This window comes from Alligator sinensis, unplaced genomic scaffold, assembly GCF_000455745.1.
Source record: "Alligator sinensis unplaced genomic scaffold, ASM45574v1 scaffold313_1, whole genome shotgun sequence".
NCBI lineage: Eukaryota > Metazoa > Chordata > Crocodylia > Alligatoridae > Alligator > Alligator sinensis.
Window position 1 is genome coordinate 1,133,894 of NW_005841939.1, and position 14,241 is coordinate 1,148,134.

General features: G+C 39.3%; 1 protein-coding gene across 2 annotated transcripts in view; it reads right to left on the reverse strand.

Annotated features, from left to right (window-relative positions):
• Positions 1–14,241, reverse strand: part of HACE1 (HECT domain and ankyrin repeat containing E3 ubiquitin protein ligase 1) — an 83,071-nt gene that overhangs the window by 33,121 nt on the left and 35,709 nt on the right. For both annotated transcript variants that reach the window (XM_025199239.1, XM_006019801.3), the window contains exons 12-17: positions 9,719–10,056; positions 6,736–6,804; positions 5,905–5,992; positions 1,981–2,092; positions 1,787–1,884; positions 1,508–1,595 (exon numbers count right to left, since the gene is read on the reverse strand). In XM_025199239.1, coding sequence (XP_025055024.1) covers positions 1,508–1,595; positions 1,787–1,884; positions 1,981–2,092; positions 5,905–5,992; positions 6,736–6,804; positions 9,719–10,056 — 793 coding nt within the window. The remainder of the gene's footprint in view (positions 1–1,507; positions 1,596–1,786; positions 1,885–1,980; positions 2,093–5,904; positions 5,993–6,735; positions 6,805–9,718; positions 10,057–14,241) is intronic.

The following is a 14,241-nucleotide window of genomic DNA, read 5'->3' on the forward strand; positions in this document are numbered from 1 at the left end:
TGTAGCTTCAAGCTTTCAACTGTATGTTACAGGCTGAGTGAATTTATATAATGTTCACTGTTCAGAGTACTATAACAAGAACCAAACAATTTTCTTCAACATAGTTATACTTTTATCTGTGGTCCACTTCAAAGCTATTTTCTCCTATTCTTCTACTTTGAAAAAGCAATTAGCTAGCTGCAGATTCTGAAACACCAAAGCACGTGCAAAATTTGACAAGTTTCCTTTTTCTTTTAACTTAGGTTGTAATTTTTTCCTTCTGAACAACATTTCAAAGAGGCTTAACAAAGAATCAAGTTAAAATGGTATGCTAAGACCCTCCCCAGAGACCACTAACTTATACCTTCAGTATGATGCTAATATGGTTAGAACCGGGATCATTCATGTCTGGATGGTTCACAACCAATTTAATTTGCAGTGAATGGCCAAATTAAAAGCTAACCATGCAACTGTTTTCTCCAGTTATTATTTCAATGGGTGCCCTATCTCCACATAGCTGAAACTCAGCAGCAGTGTTCTTTGAAATAAAAGGTCAGCAAAAAGTTGAAACACATCAGTGGCCCCACAGAGCTGTTAGCTGTGGCTCTGCATCTTCACCTCCAGCTAGTTCACAAATCCTTATCTTTTCAAGGAGGTACACAACATAACCTTGCGAAGTATCCAGGTTTTACTAGGTTCTGTGTTAATGGTAATATAGGTCCTAGTCTTGCAGTATTTGGGTATATACATAAGGGGTCCCAAAACTTTAACTGGCTACTCACAGACTTGAACTATGACCATACAAAAGTGTTTGTTTAATTAGGGCCTACCCACTTCTACCCCATAGGTGGCTGTAGTAGAGACATTTCAGTTTCGGTCTTTTTAAACAGTCTACAGAATCCTCCACACACCCAGAACTTTTTCTTTTAATTCTCAAAAAGTAACTCCAGACTGCTCCTGTTGATAGAGTTATCTGCAGACCCCTAAGAAAGGGGGGTTAAAATAGAAAGGTATAGGGAGGTAGAAAGCTTTGCATCTAGAAGGTTTCTTTAGCAGTTTCTAGGACATAAAATATAAACACACCCTAGCAACCAGAAGCCACTTACAGAAGAGCTGTTCCATGGCGAATACCAGCTGGTTTTACTTTAGAGTAGTTGTTCTCAACCTTTTAACACTCAAAGCACCCCTGAGAAAATGCCAACACTTAGTTTTCATTCTTTTTTTGACTGGAAAAATAGAGTGATTTTTCTGTTGCAAAGAATTCAGAAAGAATACAACAGGTGAGCATGTTTTTAACATGATGGACTTGTATTTGAAGTCTCTGGCTTTATTTTGTGAACACTGTTTGCACACCTAATAGTACTAACATTGTGGGTCACTCCACAACACCCTTGAAAGGATTTTATGGCACAATGATTAAGAATCATTGCTGCAGAGTCTACTTACAATATAAGACTACTTCTACTTGGATTATGAATATTTGCTAACCCTTTTTTTAAGTTTGGAATAATACGAAATACAAACGTACCGTCTGCCGACTGGGTAAATAATGCATAATCTGGGTTAACTATCTCACTGGATAAGATATCAAACCATTCGCGTACCACACCTTGACCCTGCATGTCAAATGGATAACATATAGTATGGTAAGCAGAACAATCAATCATATAAATAGCTTAACAATTGAGTTTTTAAGTGTACTATTAAATTGCAAGTTAAATTTAATAATAGATCCATTACTGTAACAATATTATTTATGTGTATATCTTAAAGCATTTTCTAAGGCAGTTTGCAATATTTTACCCACCATGCCTTCTTCTCCATGGAAACGTACAGCAATCCCCTGCTTTAACTTTGCACAATTTGCTTTAGAGACAACTTCACAGCTACTCCTAAAAATAGAATCTAAATATGAAACATTAATTAATTTTGTAGTCTTAATCTCATAACAACAAAAATTGTATACATTTGTAGGTGCATTTTCTCCTGGTCATGCAATACCTCTGTGAACCAAGAGGATGTCATTTTCATTGACTGGCCTGTGTACCATGTCTGAATCCGGCTGTCCCAAATGCAAGTGTTCATAGAACCATTCACAGCGATCTTTAAATGGCTGCAAAAGAGATGACATGTGCAATGTATTAGTCATTCTTGAGGCTGATAATGAACCATTAAGTTAAATGCACTTTAAATATTAAGCTTCGATGAGGGACTCTAATAATAAGCAATTAGTAGACAATATGCATGCATTTTAACAAGATTTCACAAAGGGAGTAAGAGTAAAACCAAGCACATATCTTACTAATAAAAAATACTCAAAGCACATTTTCTATAGCTCATTTTTGCATTTGGAAAAGAAGACCCTTGACAATTTAAAGCTTATGTCCAGACACTTTGAATGTTATATCTGTAATTGAATACATTTGCAACCAATTAGTTCACTTTCAAGTTCAACAAAGCTTACAATAATGGATTCTTATGAATAAAGTTTTCTTTGAAGCAACCCTTCACATCCTCACTTATATTACACACAAACATCCTTCTGTCATTTTTCATCCCCAATTTCATAACCAATAGTATCTGACAATTAGAGGACCTCACTGAATAAGCAATTAAAAAGATATTTGTAAACGAAAACTGCTAACAAAAAAGCCTTATTTTATTCTACTTTCAAGTGTGAACAATTTAATATGTTTGATTTTTGATCCAAAACTGACCTTGTTCAAACTAAAAGCACAGATATGTTTCTGTAACTAGGTCATGACACATGCATACAGGTTTGCCTTTTCTATATCCTTTCTGCCTCATGACCAGAGCTGAAAAATATTTATGCATATGCATCAGTGCATCCTAGGAAACATAGGCTATTCTCCTACATCAGTGGTTTTTAACCTATGGTCTGCAAGAAAGGACTACGATCAATCAAAAGTATAAGAATATCCACACTTACAATTCAAAGGGGTCTGCACCTCCATTCCAAATTTTTTAGAGGTCCACAAATGAAAAAAGGTTGAAAACCACTAACATACATCATCTCAACAAATACATCAAATACAAGAGCACCAAAAAGGTAAAAATGTCACAGGAGCACTACATGGCATAAATTCTAAGATGCTGGGACGTTAGTTAAACTAGTTATGCAGAGATTACTGAAAGAGGTTACTGGGATCCAGTTCCTGGCATCCAGTCTCCAGAAGGGAAAAAAGGAGCACAGAACAGGTTACAGGAAGAAACTGAGACACAGAGTAAATAACTGGTACGGTGACACGCTGCTGATTACTGCAAACATGGCAGCTGAATATGAAGCACAAGTTATGTAGATAAAACAAGTTTACAGCCAAGCATGCCACTATTTGGTTATAAATACAGTTAAACAAGCCAATTCAAGGCATCTGAAAAAGTAGGCTATCGCCTACAAAAGTTTATGCTTCCCTAAACCAATTAGTCTTTCAGGTGTCACCCTGCCCGGCCTTCTGCCTGACTTCACACTAACATAGCTAACTACCTCTCTGTAGTGCACAGAGGAATTTAATCTAGAACTTTCAAGATTTAAGATGTTTAATGAAAGAGCATTAGCCCACTGATTTTTTTTAAATGTCTCCTTCAGGCAGCCATCCAATAAAGGAATGTCTCAAGAACTCACCCTTCGTCCCAACACCCAAATCTCCCACTGAAAGCTCCATTTACATCACAGACTATCATGAGAATCACTGGCTTTGAAATTCAGATTTGATGTTTTAAATCCTTAGTCAGCTGATGCTTTGTTCACTATCATAAGCATGTTTTAACACTAGAAGTGGAAGGTTTTTCCTGTAAAATGCTGAAACCAAAACAATTTTTAAAATGCAAGGCCCTGGATAAAAATTATCTGACCACAGCATCGTCAAAATGATAGCAACAACAAAACATATAATTTACTGCACTTTAAAGTACTTTTGAGAGCTCTAATTCAATAACAAATAAGACCTACAAAAAGATTAGAATTCCCTAGAAATTTATACCAAAACACAACCCTTTTTCAGCAGGCACTAGTTGAACTGATCAGATGGTTTCCTCTTTTTGACTATGAATATTTAATTTAATATAATCTCAGTATTTTAGAAGATTTTGCTGAGAGCAAGACCTGACACACTTTTCCTTTACTGATCATCCATCAGGCTGAATACAATACACCTTTACTTCATACATAGGACAAAATATGGAGCTTTGCTAAATAAAATCTGGAATGGATTGGAAATCAACCAATGAATGAAAAAATCCTCAGAAATTTATCCCATCCTGAAAAATTACTTGCATATCTAGAAAAAAGGGTTAAACATTCTCTTCAAGTCTACATACAAACTGCCTAATACTGTGGACAGTAGAGGACAGGGGGAGTCCTCTATACCTATAAACCCTCCATATATGAATTTTTTCAACAAGACTACAAATTAGCTGGTCTCAGGGACACCATCCACTGCTTCTTCAGATTTCATAGATTCATAGACATTAGGGCTGGAAGGGACCTTGAAGATCATCAAGTCCAGCCCTCTGTCCCAGGGGCAGGAAGTCAGCTAGGGTCCAAGAATCCCAGCAAGATAAGCATCCAAATGTTTCCTGAATGAGTCCAGAGTAGTTGCCTGCACCACTTCTGGAGGGAGTCTATTCTAGTCCCTGGGGGCTCAGACAGTAAAGGAATTTTTCCTTATGTTCAGCCTAAAATGGTCAGATTTCAGAAAATCTTTACAAAGAAACTTGTCTCAAAAGACGAACAATTAATTTTGTTTTTTTAAATGTAGGAGGTATTTCCAATGAGGAAGAAGCAAAGCTATGACTACTACTGGTGATAAGTGAAAGGCTTCCTAATAAAGGTGTCCCTTGTTCAAATTTGTTTCTATTTGCTGAAGAACAAAATTCTCTCCATAAGCCACCTGTTGCCCACCAGCAGTCCTTGGATAATAATGACCATTTTGCAGTAGATGCTCATTTACGCATGGGCATTATGTCAACATGGGAAGTTATTACCGGATAGTTATTCAGCTTTAAATTGGAATCCTATCTTAATTAGATCCTACCTTAATCGCTTCTCAGCCTTTTGTGGCTTAAGATCAAGTGTTTACTTCCCTCTTTAGCCAAACCCTCAGAGAATTTTACCTTCAAATGGCATTTGACAGTTAGCAGGAAACAAATACAGAGAACATGCAAGATTCCTGAAAGTATGAATAAGGCAAGCTGCAAGAGAATTATAATTCAAAGACGAATGCAAAGTATTGCACAGCTCTGTACCACAGATATTTGGCCACAATTCTCCTAAAATACAAATCAATAAGGTATATGTATAAGGTCGAAGGCAGAGCTGTACAGAGATCTCCCAAACTAGTTCTGTGCATTGGAAGCAAAAGTAATATAACTATGTTAGTGTGATACTGTCAACTGATACCCGAGAAGCAAAACATGGCTGTACTGCTACTGGTTCTGGAAGGAGAGCTAGCTTGGGACGTGCACCTGCAGGAAGCTGCCTTGCATCATATAGAAATGCCTTAGCTTTAAAAAGGAAAGAAACAGAATTCTAAAACTTCACTTTATCAAATAATATCACAGTGTATTTCTTTAAAGCTCCAATGCAGAGGTTTTCAAACTTCCTAAAGCCACAGAACCTTTTTATATCACTTCTGCTGCTGCAGAACCCTTACCCACATCCATGGAGCCAGGAAATGCAGCCTGGCACTGGGGATGCACTGCCTTCAGGCCTGCTCCATTACCCCAAATCTCTTTGCAAAATCCCTGAATGACCTATTGCAGAACCCCAGGGTTTCCCAGAACAGAGTATGAACACCACTGCTCTAATACAATTCTTACAGATAACTAAACTTTATTCTACTGATACAGAGCAAAAGAAAATGAATGTTTCATTAAAGGTTTAACTAAGCTGTGCTTAACATTTACCTGTCCTTTTATAATGTGCATAAATCTGGACATCAGTTCAGGACACTCAAGAAGAAAATGGAAGTGGTCAAAAATGATTTTAGGATTTCTGAAAGAAAAAAAAGTGTTTTAAAATTAGAATTTCATTGGTAAAAAAATATAAACAACTAATGAAATATTCTAGTGACAGAACTGAACATACCTAAAATACATTTTAAAAACTGGCACAGTGAGTACAGAACATTTTCAAAAAACCTCAAAAACACCACCATAGCGTAAAGTGTGTTTTCTTGACACTCTGCCCCAAATAGTGAATTTTACCTCATCTTTTATTTTAGAGAAGCAAGAGGGGTTCTCTAAAGAATATGTAAGGTTGTGAGCTGAGTAGTCCTTGGAGGATTCCGTGGGAAGAGCCAAATGCTGGCATAATGCTTAAGCTAGATTTTGCATTTCTTTTAAAGTTCCTTTTGTGAGAAAAACAAACTTCAGAAAGGGGGTAAATTTTGACCTCTAGCCTCTGTTTGGAAGAGTAAGGAAAAAGACCTGCTCACAGACCAAAAGCCTGATTTCCATCTTAACATATTTGGAGATCTGAAACATAAACCATACTTGTTTACATAAAGAGAACAGCCTCATGTAAGCCTCAGTCCTGTACCTGCTTACATTCAAACATACATTGCTTAGGAGCAGGAGTAGTTCGACAGGGCTCAGTGGGACCACTGGCATGGGGAAACTGAAACAAAGTGCGAGTACCTGCCAAGATGGCACCCAGCCACATATCACTGAATGACCATTAAATATGGTTTTCAGAGTAACGTTTGAAATAAAAACATTTAACATCTGCAGGCCTACCGGTTAACAAAACACTTCAGAACATCATCATGTTTGCAGACAAATTCTATGAAACGAGGTGATGTCATCCTGTAATACAAGTAAATGTATGTTTCATAAAGTAGTTTTCTTCAGTTAAAGAACAAAAACAAGCAAAAACAGATGTCATATAACAAATCTAGATATGGTATAAAAATTAATATCCATAAAGTTATGTAAATCAGTCCCAAAAGAGTCCAGAAATAATGGCAAGAACAAGACATATAACCTGACTGGTAACTGCTCTTCAACTTAAGAAAGCATATGATTGTGAATGGACTGCATGAGAAACCTTCTGCAGGACTTTTGCCTCTTTCAGAATGCAGGTATACACAGTGTGCATGTCCCTGTGACGCAGGCTGTAAACAGTTTTCTGTCCAATGAATGGAACATGAACTCATTCATCTCACGCTTTTTTAAGTTGCATATAGAATGAGGAAATAACTATTAAACCAGTACTGAAACCCTAATTAGTTTAATTTATGATTTTTTTTTTAATAAAAGGAGGGTGGGAAAAAGACTGAAAAAAAGGAATCCCTTATATAGAATGATAGTGTTATTTAGCAAATTCATTATCCTGCATACTTGCATAATGAGCGGCCAAATTTTCTAACCTGTCTAGCAGCAAACCAAAATCTTGACAACAAACGTTTGCGATATAAGTGCCTCAGAATCAATGATCTATGCACAGTGCCCACTGCAAATAATAACTAGGAATGACTTTCTTCTGGAGCCACTTTTAAACTGCCTAGAAGCCGCATGCGACTTGCAAGCCACTATGTGGCCATCCCAATATATAGTGGGGCAAAACATGCTGCAGAGCCAGGTTTTATTCCAAAGGACTTGTGTTCATCAAGCACTGAATTAGCTCATATGGCTCTCAAAGGGTGCAGGAGCTCCTAAAAGTTTTGACAATGCTCTTTTCTGTGATTTTTCAGGCCACTAGGAGGCACAAGTCTAACAAATTACTCCTGTTACTACACTGATTGAGACAGAAGTTTAAATATTACACAAATTACTAAAATAGAGATCCAATTATACATGTGCCTTTTTTTGACAAAAGATACTAAAAGCTCCCCACCCAACTCATCATAAATGTTAAGATTTTAATTTATATCTCCAAAAGCAAAGCTATTAACACAGAAGGTGAATTCAATATTTACTGAAATATAAGTCTGATGCAATGCCATTGGCATGATTTATTTCCTCCCAACTAAATTCAGAAATGTATTTTTCTTCCAAAAGCAGGTGACAGTAAATGTCTAAAGCTGGATATGGAACTGTGTTCTTTATACTATTTTAGATGTCTATCAGCTCTTACAGAGAAAAACTAAATCCTGCATTCTCATTTTGCCAAGTAAGGAAATTTATTTAAATGAATGTTTTTAAAGATAAGTCTATACCATTTGCATATTCAGTAATTTATTAACAATGGTGACCAGTTACACTTTCCTGTAATCATAATTTTCATTTACAGCTGGAACACCATCTTTAAAGCAACCTAGGAAGGAAGTTAAATATATTTTCCAAAATAAACTGAATATATTATAAGGGTGGGAAACTAAAGATTAGTTGTTGTTGTTGTACGTAAAAGGACATTATGCCTAGTAAGTATCTGGGTGCCAAATAACCAAATGTGCCTGTTATCCAAGAGGCATCTTTGCCTGGTTGGGCAAAGACACACCTCCCGTCACATCCACATCTCAGATTAACCATGCCACCCCTCCCCTCATGTCAGTGTGCCAGGGGAAAAGGGGGGGGGGGGGGGGGGGGGGGCCTCAACTCCGCATAGGGTGCTTTACCCCACACAGGCTGCTTTCCCCCGGACTGTGGGATTCGACAAAACCGGAAGTCCCACTTTCAGCTTCCCTTTTGCCACGTCAACCGGCGTCAACCATCATGCCACTTAACAGAGCATGTCGGTTAATAAAGTGCCGGTTAACGCGGCTTTTACTGTACTTGCATCAGAAATTTGATCAGACTTTTAATTTGCTGGGAATATCCCCAAATTCAATTCTTGAGTTACATCAATTGCTTTTTTCACTGTTACTACTGTGTATATTTCTATGAAAGTGGAAACATTTTAAAACTGTTTTGTGTGCATGTCAAGCACTTTTCATAAAGCTATAAAACCTATACACGATAACTTTGCGGGTGGGACTGGGGAGGAAATCAAAGCAGCCCTAGTTCAAGCTCTCCTATATCATCCTAATGTACAACACCCTCCAAGGTTCTGCTTCTTGGTGGAATCAAGTAGCATATTTTTCAGGAAAGTTCAAATCTGGAGACCCATGAAAATGTAATTACAGTGGAGATACTTATTTATGGAGGTACTGGATTGGTACCATCAACGTGGTTTCCATGAACTACTGGAATGGATGTCACATGCTACAAACTTGTATCTGCCAATTTAAGACTGAATTCAGAGTGACTGCACTCCAGTGACCTACAGTTGAAAAGCATCATATCTTATTACAATACTCAGCAATAATAGTCAGGTGAGTTTGGCTTCCACTATCTATTTTTAAATTAAATGACAGTTCTACATGTGGTTTTCTAGACATCACAGTTACTATGGTAGTTGGAGAAAATGTCAAATTAGGCACAACTTCAGCTGCTTTGGCTGCTTATTCTTCACATTAATTCCAAGACGTCAAATTGGTATTTTTCTGCAAACATCCCATGTGGTTAAGACAAACCGAAAGAAAAAAAAAACCCTAGACAGTCAATATGAACAGAACTGCAATCACATGATTAAGGAAAATAGGCTGCATTGTCTAGAGGTAGGTGTCATTAAAGCAGGGGAAAAAAAAAAAAACATTCCAATAATTGAACTAGTGAAAGCACTAGGAAGTGATCTCTTGGTTATTGTTAGTTTAAGCTGGTCAGCATTAATGTTTTCCCAGGAAAGTATAGATGTTTAAAAAAAAGTAATAGTTCAGGTAACAAGCAGAATTCTTCTTACCCCTGAGGCATCTGACAGGAGCAGCACATATAAAATGCCTGAATGACAGCACTTAGCCTGTTTGCTGTCATGGAGATAACATCCTGGCAATCAGCACAAGCTTCCTGCTTCCCGGCAGCATCATATGCTTTAGAATCCCTTGCGTCAATGGATAGCTTTTCTCCACTCTCAGTTCCTGCAGTGTCAAAGGAAGGCGTAGGCGTAGCATCCTGCTGCTCTGGCCCTTTTTGCTTTAGTAAGATGGAAGTAATGTTGGTAGAGTCTCTTTTGTTCTTCATCAATTCTGTAGCGATCAGAACAAGCCATTCATCTAATGAGTGCCACAGTAATTCCAGGGGCTGCAATGAACAAAGAGGTAACAAAAACATAATTGGGCATTTTTATGAATGTTTGCAATGGGGATAGCATGCAACTGATAAAATACATAAATACAACATTAGTTCCATGCACATAATTAAACTGCTACATGAAATTCTAATAAGTCATCTTAGAAATGAGAACAAGTATATGTTCATGTAAATTATTTTTATATATCCAAAAGGCATTTAGAAAATTACATAAAATTAAATAAAAAGCGAAGTACAATCTATCAATTCAGCACAGTAAACAAAAGCCTTTTTTTTTTTTTTTTTTTTTAAATCTCTGTTTTTAGTGAAGTGGTTCTCAACCAGGGTGCCATGACACTGTAGGGTGCCATAAAATACTTTTAAGGGTGCTGCAGGGTGTTGTGCAATATTAACAGTATTAGGCATACAAACACCTCCAAAATTCACAAGATAAATCCAGATTTCAGAGACGAATCCATAGTGTCAAAAACATTCGGACCTGCTGTGGTGTTTCTGAGTTCTTTGCAACACAAGAATTATTCTACTGTCCCTGTCTTCCCCCTCATCCCCGTCTCCCCGCAGCCTTGGGCCCGCATCTCCCTTCCCCATCTGCCCCCCAATCTCCCTCCCACCCCACTATTCCCTGACTCAGGATCTGCCCTCCTCCCCACACTTGTGCAGCCTCTGCCTACTCCAGCAGGCTCCAGCTGGAGGCACAAAGCACAGCCCCAGCCTGGTCCAGTAGCAGCAAGTGCTGGCACTACATTGCTGCTACAGAGTTGGGCTGGGGATGTTCTTTATGCCCCAGGCTGGAGCACAGACAAGCAAGGATATGCTGAGGAGGGGCAAGAGCCGGGGGTGAAGATGAGGATAGGGCAAAGGGACACAAGGCCACTGGGGACAGAAAGATGCAGGGGGTGCAGAGGTGGTGAGGCACAGGCAGCAGCCTAGAGTCAGAGCCGGGGCTGCAGTAGCTACCTGCCACTTCCCCTACCCCTCTCCCCGCCTGGCCACTTCGTACTCAATTTCAAGACAAGGGAGTTTTTACATGCTGTGTTAAACTAGACCATCAGTTGACAGGAATACCTTAAGCTTAACAAGTTCTGTAAATTCAGTCCACAACTAACATATATATGCAACTCATATTAAATACATAGTAATTAGGGGTGCACCAACAGATTTTGGGGGCCAATACCAATATCCAATACTGAAGGAGGCATATTGGCTGATACCAATCTGATTTCCAATACAGCTGCCTCCAGCTGGTAAATCCAGCGTGCTGGAAAGGGAGGTGGGAGGTAAGGGGGGTTGGGGGAGCAGATCAACATCCCCCCACAGTGAGGGAAGGGGCAGGCACTGCCCAGGTGGGGCAGCAGGGGCAGAGCTGCAGCTTGGGAGGGCATGGAGGGGGTGCTCCCAGACCTGCGCAGGGCAGGGCAGGCTGCAGCGGTGGTGAGAGGATTCTGCATCCACCCCGAATTTCACCACAGCTCAGCTCCCAGCACTGCCACTGCCAACCACCCAGAACTGCTCCAGCTCAATGCCCTGTCTCTACCCCCGTGCCAGGAAGAGCCAGGGCTGTGCTGGGCAGCTGGCTGTGGCACTACTGGAAGCAGAGGCGAAATTTGGGGTGGATGCAGCATCCTCCCAGGGCTGCTGGAGCCCACTCCAAGCCCAGCCCGCACCGAGAAGAGCCCCACGCAGCCCTGGCTGCAGCCCACCCCACCCCACACAGAACCGGTGGCACACGCCACCCCCCCGCAGGGTGCAAGCAGTGGTGGGAGCTGCCCCCCCCCACGCCCACCCTGCCCAGGCAGCGCCTGTCCCTGCACCCTCCCTCACCGCAGGGGGCGTTGATCTGCTCCCCAACCCACACACCTTCCTCCACACCAGACTTACCAGCTGGAGGCAGCTCTCCACGCTGCCTGAGTGCTGCACTGCTGCTGCGCACAGCACGCGCATTTTATCAGCCAAATTATCAGCGCCATCAGGCTGATATCCGATACAGCCAGTTTTTATGTTGGTATTGATCCAATATCAGACCAATGTATCAGTGCACCTCTAGTAGTCATCTCAAATGCAAAAAGCTATCCATAAACATTAAAGACTGGCTGTTCTACTGGTTTGACCAAGCTATGGGGTACAAACCTCCTTCCAGCTATGAACACAGCACATAATACAAGTCTACCCCTTTAGAATGTTAAATCTTTATTCTGCACCCTGATACTCAAGAAATTACAGAGGTTACTTCCCAACAGAAATTTACCACAGGTTTGGCAGAAGTCCAGGCTAGGCCTCAAAAGCTGATAGAGGGTTTACTTAACAGACACTATGATTTGAGAACTGAACTCCTACTGAACGATGGACACCTCTTGCATACAAACATGTTATCATATGTATCAGGTCATTCCCACACTTTAAAGCATTATTTATAGGAGTATTTAAAGAATGGATGTGGACTCAGATTTCCCTCCCTGAATTTTTTTAGTACTCCATTTCTAAAGCTTGCTCTTCTTCCTCCTGTTTCCCTACTTATCACACCAATAACTGGATGGTGCTTCTTTGGGGTTACCTCAACTGTGTGCGCCAGTGTAGGTACCATTTTCTCCCCAGCTGCATCTGACATAAGATCAAAAAAGGTTGGCTTCCCTACAAAGATGCACAATCAAACTTTACCACAACATAATGTAAACAAAGGTTCTAATTTAATACAAGATGTATTGAATGTACAAAAAAATATGAAAAAAAAACAGATTCACCAAGACTAAGACAGGCATTTCCTGGAATACCCTTATTTTTTTCTCATGTTTTCCTCTAAACCTTTCAGATGTTAAGCTTGTGAGACTCCTCTCTCTGCTGGTGTCTGAGTACTCTTCTTTTAATTCCTACTATGCCTTATAGATATATGCATCTGACTTGCCATACTAAATGATTTCCATTTTTCAACTCAGTATCTCTCAGGATCTTAATTAAATTCAAGGGATGTACTCAATGTCATGATTAGATGGTTTCAATTATTGTTTTGCTAGTATAGCTTTTTAACTTGGCATTTTATATACATATTCCTGCCATCCTCATTCAATGCTGTCCATATTTTATTCTAGCATCAATGAGCACGCCTAGGCAGGTTAGCTGTCTGGACATCTTCAACCAAGACAAAGCTAAGGTACCAGCTTAGTAAAAATGAAGGCTGTCATATTTTTTTTAATTATTCTAATGGTTAATTTGATTTCAGGAAAGGTTCCTTTTCCCCTTTGTTATATTATCTAAAAACAACTTTCCTTGATTCAGGCATCAATGTTATTAAATGCCAAAGACAGCCCACTATTGTGTATATTTCTATTAAATATATTCACTTTCACTCTCTACTAGTCTAGGAAAAAAGTGGTGCACAGCCTAGGCACCAACAATCAAATTTATGTCCCCAACTTCAGCACACAACAACACATACTTTGAATTGACTGTGAAATACAACATGGCATAAGATACCTGTTTTTTCCCAAATAGAAGTTTCTACAACTACCTTTCCCAGAGGGCAATTAACTGCTTTATCCTATGAAGAATGTATCTGCTATAAAATGAATCTTACAAAGAATGAAGTAGGCTGTTGTAACACCCATGATCAAAGCTCTTCACAGGTCCTAAAAGGAGCACAACATTCAAGTCTTTTGCATTTGTTCCCTCTTCTTCTGTGTTTTGTATTTGCAAAGCCCCAATTGGTCTGCAAATCAACTACTTAAGAGACTACTATCAACTACTTAAGAAACTACTAATACTTCTGTAACAAAGTCAGAACATTTTGGCCTCTATCCCTTAGAACCAAACTCTAAGATCAATGGCAGCACTTTAAGCTAAGGATAAGGAAGAGTCAAAATCAATTCATAGGGAGGACCCAAAAGTTTCTTGGGACTCCAGTAACACAAATACTCCAAGTCCAAAAGGGACACACACTGTTTGCAACATATAACCTCAGGATTTTTAATTCAGCACTCTCTCTTGCTAGGGCAGAACTAAACCCTTTCCTCTAATTTATATTTAACCCCTTGAAAAGTGGAGGTCAGTTAATCTTAAAGTACTAAAGAGACCAAGCAGAATCCAAGGAAGAATTATTCCTTCTAATTTTAAGATTTTAATTATAGATAAATTTCATTAAACCCCCAAGCAAAAAAAAAAAAAAAATCATGAACATTCGGTGTT